The sequence below is a fragment of the Brassica oleracea genome, chromosome C9 (assembly GCF_000695525.1).
Source record: "Brassica oleracea var. oleracea cultivar TO1000 chromosome C9, BOL, whole genome shotgun sequence".
Lineage (NCBI taxonomy): Eukaryota > Viridiplantae > Streptophyta > Magnoliopsida > Brassicales > Brassicaceae > Brassica > Brassica oleracea.
In genome coordinates, this window is record NC_027756.1 from 22,733,945 (window position 1) to 22,743,478 (window position 9,534).

At 32.3% G+C, this 9,534-nt stretch overlaps 1 protein-coding gene across 1 annotated transcript; it reads left to right on the plus strand.

The window, feature by feature from the left end:
- Positions 1–7,511: 7,511 nt before the first annotated feature.
- LOC106316858 (allene oxide cyclase 2, chloroplastic-like) lies at positions 7,512–8,439 on the plus strand. Its single transcript, XM_013754726.1, has 2 exons — positions 7,512–7,804; positions 7,904–8,439. Exons 1-2 carry the CDS (start codon positions 7,570–7,572, stop codon positions 8,428–8,430), a joined length of 762 nt encoding a protein of 253 aa, XP_013610180.1. The 5' UTR covers positions 7,512–7,569; the 3' UTR covers positions 8,431–8,439.
- Positions 8,440–9,534: the final 1,095 nt, after the last annotated feature.

Below are 9,534 nucleotides of genomic sequence, written 5' to 3' on the forward strand. Positions count from 1 at the left end.
CGACCAATAAATAAATTAAATTATTAGTAAATAATATAGGCGGTATTTCGGCCATCATAATATAAATAATAGTAGAGGCTGTATACCGACCATTATAACAGAGTATAAATGATACAAATAAATTTTACCGAATCGCAGAGTGATCGTGCTGATAACGGTTATAAAAAGAACTGGAATTTTATTATATCGCAGGAATTTAAATAAAGCAAAATTTTATACCCGTACGAAGAAGATAATACTGATAAGAAGAGAGGATGTGTTATTGAAGGAGAAGTATGGTGTGTTTACAAACGAACGCAAACGTTCGTATATATAGAAGGAAATTTACTGTGCAAATAGTGCAGCGGACCCCACATCTTTTTATATTTTCAACGAAAGCGGCTCATCTTTTCTTTTGTCTTTCGTAACAGGTTCATATTTTTTCTATAATAAAGTTGGTTTGTCTCTCTCCACATGCTGCCACATCATCGGAAAAGAAAGGGGCGTTTTGAGACACATGTCACTCTCAACGCACAAGCCAAATCTGCGTTTTGTTTACTTTGCTTGGGCTGGACTTTTTGATTGCGGATGGACTTTGTAAACATTATTTTGATCGAGGATGGACTTAAAAAAATTGGAAAGCAACGTCAATATCTAAATTTTCTCTTTGTTGGGTTTTCTCTCCGTCTTCTTGCGCGACGAAATTTCCAGAGATCTTTCACCTCCCCTAACGTCTCAACTATAAATCATTAAATGGACCTCTTTGTATCCCTATCATGCTCTTGAAGTCTGGTCATTGCCTTCAGTCGGTGGTGACGGTCTCCTTCGTCTGTGTGAGGCTCGGAACATGAAGAAAGGAAGGGATCTCATGGAGATTGACATGCTCATGCTTGATAAATAGGTTGTCCTTTTCATATTCCATCGCATATATTTCTCAATTTGGATCTGCTGATTCTTATATAAGTAGCCACATTCTGCAAGTTTATGCCTCTTAAAAGTCAACGCTCCTCCAAAGTTCCATCATGTGCATCAGCTGATCACTTTCAAAAATCTACTCAGGGAGGAAGCTATTTACGAGATCAGTGGCATTGAAACAACCACCACACAAAAAATATATTCCATTTTTGTGTAAATACATGAACCCAATGTCCGTTGATGAAATTGGGAAGTTTGTGAGAATCAAATTTATTTTTAATCTTTGCGTCTGGTTTGTGCATATTACATATTGTGGATGAATACATTTTTTGGTCTACAAGTTTGAATATCCTTTATCATTACAATGATGCACGCAGTAATTTCTGAATCTTAAAGTAACCCAAGATTGTTTGGTTTGGTGTCTACTTCTAAAGCCATTGCTTGGTATCCTTATGTTAACGAGCTTCTTCCCGGTGTGGTAGGACTCATGATAGATTCATATGTTTTTGAAATACAACTAATACTCATTTAGGTTCCATAGATAGTTACAGTCAAATAAATTTCTTATTAGTTTTGCCATGATTTCACATTACATAACGAAATGCATAACCCTCTTTGTTCTTGCATATGACCGGTATGCAATTTAGCTTGGTCAAAGAACGTAACAAGCTGCTAAGCACGCGTGGATTCTCCCAAAACCAAATCATAGTATAGAAATACCTAACCTACTCCAAAGTAATAATTTTCTCTGACCTTTGTCAGAGTATGTGGTTAATTGAACCTATCTCTTTCTTTGTGGTTGAGAATGCAACTCTGACAGGTCACAGATACAGAGGTATGTACCTTGCAGTATCATCTAACGGACAAATGATTGAAATATGAGCAGGAGATGAAACCTTAAAGTTCTGGAATGTCTTCCTGTCACTGGAAGTTAAGGTAAAACTGACCAGCTTATCTACATTAATAAAATGATAAGCAACTTGATCCTTTCGTCTCTATACGCAGAACACAACACTGAAATCAGTGAGAATATTAAGGCTGGCTGATATTTAGACCAAAATAACATGCACTGTTTTAGTGGACTCGACATAGCTCAGGAAAGCAGTCACAGCACCAGTGTTCTCATCAGCTCTGCTAGGCATTCCCGCTGTTGATCAGCGAACTAGGGTCCCGGTCTGGGTCGGAAGTTCGGGATGATGTGTTTCAGCGTGTGAATCAGTTGAAAACTCATATATATACTCTGGCTATGGTAGAGAAACATGAGCTTCTATTGGGTTTTTGCGGGAGTCTGAATATAGATCAGAGTTCTTACTAAATACATACAATTATATTGTATGTAGCAACAGACCTATTGATCAAATATCTAAGTTACGATTTAAGTGATCGTACCCCACCAGTGTACCATAAGGGGAGCATATGTTGAAGGCGCTGCAACAACAAGCAAGTGCTGTTGATGAACAATGTTTTGATGCTTGGGTAAGGATCATGACTATGACGATGACTATGACCATGATCGGGACAGATGCAGAGACAGCGACTACAATTGTGAAGCAGCTACGTAACTAAGAGCAACATATATTATTGTTATCACTTTGTAAGTTTAATGAATGGAGAAAGTTATGAATTTTTAAATCTGTTTGCTAAGTGATTTAAAAGTAAAAATAAAACGTTATATTTTATTAACATACTAAAATATATACATCAATTACATATGTAAGTGTTTATTGTATTATGAAGTCTAAAATTGATAAATTAACAATGATGTATAAAAATAAAAATTCAAAGCATATTTTAGCCATTCTATCTTACAAACATCACATAAGTAACATAATCCATGAATTTGAGTTTGAGATTTTCCCTTAGTGCACATAGAAAATTAATATGTAAGTATATAAAAATAAAGTAAGAAGCATTGTGAAAATTATATTATCAAATGATATAAAAATAGGCTTTGTAATATTTTTTTCTATTCTAAAGTAAAATATACATTCTATATATTTTATATCAATTATGAAAATAGTACTTAAAATTACCTTTTACTATATTATATAAACATAAGGTTGTTTTTAAAAGCACAAAAGCACAAAAATTACTATAGAACTATTTTCTAAAATTCAAATAGCATTACTTGGAAAGCAAAGTATTCAAAACTCAAAAACAAACAAGAAGTCCACATATTAAACAATCCTAAAAAGTACAACGTTAACTTATTATGACATTAACACTGGCCTAGCAAACAATCCTAAGTTAACACTGGTCTAGCAAACAATCCAAAGCAACTATGAAGGCAGTATAATCATCCATCAGCAGCCCAATTCGTAACCAATCTAAGGGCAAACAAACCTCCGCCTACTTACTATATAAAGGAAAATAAAAACAAATGTTGTCATTTAGAGAGAAATGAGAAAAGGATATCGGTGCTACAACTACTGTTCTTTTTTTTTTTTTTTGATACCACTTCTAATTATACGTTTCTTTTCAAACTTTTCCACCGCATATCCAACCACACAGTTACAATACTCACATATTCTCCTCTTAAAACTCTGATCATCCTGCCAATCTCAAAATTTTCATGGCTCAGAGCTATAAATGAAAATTAAAGATTAAGTGGTCCAAAATATAAAATGTCAGTTTTTCAAATTTGTACCAAATAACACAGAAAATAACGTAAGAGTGAAATGAGAACATATCCAAAATACCTCACAAACTTTTACACACGTGGTGAAGGAATGCTGAATTACAAATTCTACATATACCAATACAATAAATTACAACTTTGTTTGATACTGCTGAGAATTTCACATTCTTTGACAAGCACAAAAAAATCTTCCAGTCACCAACAATTTTTATAAAGCCATTATAGAATTATAGAAGATGAGCATTTAAATACAATCTCAAACTCCCACACACAATTATCCTAAATAAACATAAACCATTTGACATTTAACCTCACATGTTAACAATCAATTATCACAAAAAGACCAACGTCCATGGAAATACAAATCCTATTACCCAAAATAAGCCTATGTACAATTACATAACAAAATATTTTTTTCTTACACATAAAACAACATACACAAACACAACTCACAAAAAGACATTCCACATACGAAAATAAGCAACTTCAAAACAAATTAATACACTACGGTCACTTCAAAATAACCATTATCAAATGGATCAGAAAAAATATCATTCTCTTTCAACATATTTTCATCTTCAAATTTTTGAACACGTTTTTTTTATTAAAACCACAAAATAAATTATAAATTTATTTAATAATAAAACATACGAACCTGGTGCGCCTGAAAACCACTAGTACTAGATAAAGCGAAAAAAATTGTTTAGGTCTAATGCAATAATAAGACCAATAAAACCCTTTATTTAAATGACAAAGTCCATAAATAACCTGGCATTCAACCTTTTAGCGTTTTACTTCCATCAGCCCACTTACTGTCATCTACATTTTCAGACTTTATAGACCCAAGAAGTAGTTTAGCTTACGGCCCATATGATTTAATGGCCGGCACTAACTCTACTGGTGTTGATCAACTTCTGATGTGCTACTTAAACATATACAAATGCTTCTAATGATATGCATATAAAAAAAATGCAGATGAAACATAAAATGCAAACACAAAATGCATATCAAGCAAAACAAATGCAGATCTAACTGGTTAAACTAATATATGTAACTGGTAAATTGAATATATATATGTGTGTGTGTGTTTATGAAGTTTTAGAGAACTTTAATATATATATATATATAGGTATGTCATTTTTCGATATCCTTGCTTATGCGTGTTTGTTTTTGATCGACCTTGTCCGGTCCCCAGTAAAATAGTAGAGTGACAGAGCTAATGAATCATTAAAGTCCACTCTATAGCCAAAAGATTTGAACTGCTTGTACAAGCGCGCTTGTTTATAGAATTTTCTCTTTTTCTTGCTCTGAAAATGCAGTCAATAAACAACTAAACGACAAAGAACGTGTGTCCGCTGCATTAGAGAATCCATACATCGTGGAGATCGTGGATGAATGTCTTTCCCATCATTTAAATGTTGCTTGATGCCCTCAAGGTTCACTATCGTGATATGTCTCTGCTTCTACCGCAAAGATTTTCATCAACTAGGACTTATATTGTGTTCGGTTTATTGTTTCGATGTAGACTTAGAACTTATCCATGGAATGATAATTGACATGACCCTATTCTTAGGCATTTGCTGTCTTAGAAAGGAAACAACGAGAAGAAGATTAATATTTTTGGAAAGGATTATTTCAATTACGCTACGTCTCCCTGTTCTCTTACTGTTCCATTGGTTTCTATCTTCAGTGACAGTCATTTTCACTATATATATATATGTAAATATTAGATGATTATTAATTACGAATTTAATAATCTAATTTACGTAAAAATAAAAATTAATTAATTAGAACATAAAAAACACTTATGTGCCATAATATAATTGTAGAGAATTAGTAAATTTTATATTAGTATTATTGAATATAAATTCTAGTGTTTTAAAAAAAATAAAATTTTCATAATTCATTGAAGATAAAAGAGATAAAATTTACTTTGATTTCCAATTTTTAATACATGTTGATATATGAGAAACCTGAAAATATATTAGAAACAATTAATAACAAGATCAAATTATCATTTTAACATATTATAAAAAAAATGGATAATGATTTATATATAAACCAAAAAAACCAAAAAACTTACTTATTAGGGATATTTCTTAACTTGTGATTATGAAAAATGAAAAGTGTTTTGAATATAGAGACAAGACTGTGTTATAGGAAAATAAAAAGAAGTCAATCCATTGGGCCTCTGCCCATCGCCACACACCTTCCCCCTCTTGCAGAACAATGTAAATTATACAAAAAAAACTTTTGCATGTAGTTTAGATATATTTTATTATTTATTTTTAGTTCTATATTTTTAATTTTTATAGCTGAATGGACAGTATTTGCAGTCCCTTCTGCATATCAATTTTTTCTTTATTTCTCTTGCATTTGTTATGCTTCACATTCAAACCCAAAAGGTGTGGGCTGAGTGAGGCAACAGCTTACGTCCGTTTAGTGGCCCTGGGTATAGAAAAATGAAACATTGGACTAGAGCCCCTAAACTTTTTTAAAAAAAATTACATTGAAAAGGCTTCCAAATTTGTAAGAAAAAAATTAAATACATTACTAAAATATTTATGCCCCCAACATTTCAGGGACGTCCTACGTTTATAATAGTACTAGTTTATGTCTCGCACCTTGTGCGGACTAATATATTATAAAAAAAAATATTTCTAAAAATATTTAATTTAATACATTTTAAATTAATATTATATGTTATAATACTTCAATATTCATATTTGTTTCATAGTTTTATTTATGAGATGTAGATTTTGGATCAAAATCTTTTCTATAGTGATAATGAAATTAAAACTTTTGGATTTGGAACTAAACACTTATTGTATTTTAGACTCAAAAAGGAAATCCAGTGGCATATATTAACTGATCCAACCTAATAAACCGAAGAAATCGATTAAAATATAATAGTATACGTATATATAAAGTTATAATAGTTTTTATTTGAATCAATATTTATAATAAGAATCAGAGAAATTAGTTATAATATTAGTCATTAAAATCATAAAATAAATATATGATAAACGTGATTATAATATTATACGTAGATATTGTTAATATCCATTTATTAATTAAATATCTTAAATATCATGATAATTATGTATTAAATATATTTTTTTGAAATAATAGTATATATATATATATTTATGTTAAAGTTTTTCTAATTATTTTAAATATCATGAGATATATATATATATTAAATAATAATATTAATTAAAATAAAGAATTATCCTAAATTCATGTAGGATATGTCAAGTAAACAAATTTACTAAAATTATGGAAAAGATCACAAGTAAGCAAATTCACTTCTCAAATAATAGTATAGAGAACTAAATATTCATTATAATTATATATTAAATATAATTTTTAAAATAATAGTATATATATATTTAGGTTAATGTTTAAGTAATAGTATATATATTTAGGTTAATGTTTATTAATTATTTTAAATATCATGATATATATATATATATATATATTTATATTATATAAATTTTTAAATAATAATGTTAATTAGACTAATGACTTATTTTAAAATCATGGAAAATATGACAAGTAAACAAATTTACTAAAATTATAGAGGAAAAGATGACAAGTAAACAAATTCACTTTTCAAATATTAGTATAGATTTAGAATAATGTTTATAGTTGCTCAAAAAAAGAAAACGTTTATAATAATATTTTCTGTAGTTAGAATAGTGAATTCAAACTCAAACGCAACACAAGTCGCACGTTTTTCATTTTTCTCCATTGTAATTTAGGGACCGTCCATAAGTAATCAAAGATCCGAAAACCTGGACCAACAATTTCCTAAGTTTCCACGTGCCGGCCATGGAAACCAAATCCAAATTCCTCAATCCTTTATATCATTTTTGGTTCTCTTTGGGAATTTACGCACGTCTTCATTACCATTCATCGTCCAAATATGTATATATACATTCGTAGAACTCAACTCACTCACATATAAACCAAAGTCCCATCTTTTCTTCAAAATATATTCCTTTCAGCCAAATCTCAAAAGTCTCTTTTGATCAATGGCTTCTCATGCTATGTCTCTCCAATCCATCTCTACGACAACTCTCAACGACCTCTCCTGTAGTCACCAATCTCATCGTAGCTCTCTTCTCAGTTTCTATAAACCTTTCCAGATTCTTGGGATCTCATCCAACGTTCAAGATTTCTCCTCTCGTTCAACTTCCACTCCCAAGAACCTCTCACTATCTCAAGCTCTCTCCAAGAACTCTGGAGACACCGAACATTCCAGACCAAGTAAGTTAACTGATCAGTTTTTCTTCTTATTATTATCTAATCATGATCTCAAAGCTCACAAATCGAATTTATTTTCCTCGCTTCTTATAAAATATTCAGGTAAAGTTCAAGAACTGAACGTGTACGAGATCAACGAACTAGACCGACACAGTCCAAAAATCCTAAAAAACGTAATGAGCTTAAAGTTCCGTCTCGGCGATCTCGTCCCATTCACCAACAAACTCTACACCGCAGACCTCAAGAAGCGCGTGGGAATCACCGCTGGTCTCTGCGTCGTGATCCAACACGTCCCGGAGAAGAAAGGTGATCGGTTCGAAGCTACTTACAGCTTCTACTTCGGCGACTACGGTCACTTGTCCGTACAAGGACCGTACCTGACCTACGAGGAATCGTTCCTCGCCATTACTGGTGGCACTGGAATCTTTGAAGGTGCCTACGGACAGGTCAAACTTCAACAGCTCGTTTATCCGACAAAACTCTTCTACACTTTCTACCTTAAGGGTCTTGCTTGTGATTTACCGGTGGAGCTCACCGGAACTCCTGTTCCTCCGTCGAAGGACGTGAAGCCTGCTCCGGAAGCTAAGGCATTGAAACCTAGCGGAATTATTAGTAACTTTACCAATTAAATTCAGTAAAATTAGTCATATGTGCTTCTTGTGTCTTTGTATGATGATATATATTATTTTTAAATAAAGAAATAGAAAGTTAAAATCTATTGTTGGTAACTTTAAAGCATGAATATCGGTCGATTTTAAGTGTTTCTTAGCCCCTAGGACCCACAAAAAAGTTAAAAAGCGGTCTCAAAAGGTGTAAGATAAGGATCGATTGTGATAGATTTTTTCACTGTTCGCGGATCCCACTAACATGTGGCGGTCCACGATTGGTGCACTTTTTATTTTTTTTTATTTAGACAAAATTTTTTTTTTTAAAATTCTTAGGGATAATCATGGTCTTAGAGCATATTTAGTGGTAGAGTATCTGCATTAAATGTCTTACACATATTATATTATTATCATTAAGTAATTTTAATAAAGTTTAAATTTAAATAAAAAATGAACCATTAGAGCATGATTAACCATGGCGACCATTAGAATCTTTTAATGAATATTTAAGTATTAAAGTTAAATTAAGAATTCTTATTAAAAGACAGTTACTTTTTGTATTCCAATGCAAGAACTCAATTAAGAATTCTTAAAAAAAAAAACAGTTAGCTCACCTTGTTATAGCAGCAAATCATGCTTGGCACCAAGGATGAAAGCAAGAAGAGTGTCCTCACGGGTCTGACCATCCTTGGAGATACCAGCCTCAAAACCATCAGTGCTCACCTTGTTATAGCAGAAAATCATTCGCTTAGCACCAAGGGTGCAAGCAAGAAGAGCGTGCTCACGGGTCTGACCATCCTTGGAGATAACAGCCTCAAAACCACCAGTGCTCACGGGTCTGACCATCCTTGGAGATAACAGCCTCAAAACCACCAGTGCTCACGGGTCTGACCATCCTCTCTTTGCCCTATCTTCCATACAATCACAGTAGCAAGTATTCATCCAAGCCTACAACAGAGCATGTACGGTTTGTCAACTGTGTAAATATGACACTGCAACATCCCCTGGTCTATTGAAGCCGTTACCTATACCTGAAGGTGTTGGATGAAGATCTCTATGGATTTCATAGATGGTTTACCTCTCTCAGGTGGGAAGTCAGTAATACTAGTGGTGGTGGATCGTTTGAGT

Coding starts and splice junctions, on each gene's coding strand:
- LOC106316858 (XM_013754726.1), top strand. CDS start 7,570: ATGGCTTCTCATGCTATGTCTCTCCAATCCATCTCTACGACAACTCTC. Junction 7,805..7,903: donor CACCGAACATTCCAGACCAA/GTAAGTTAACTG, acceptor TAAAATATTCAG/GTAAAGTTCAAGAACTGAAC.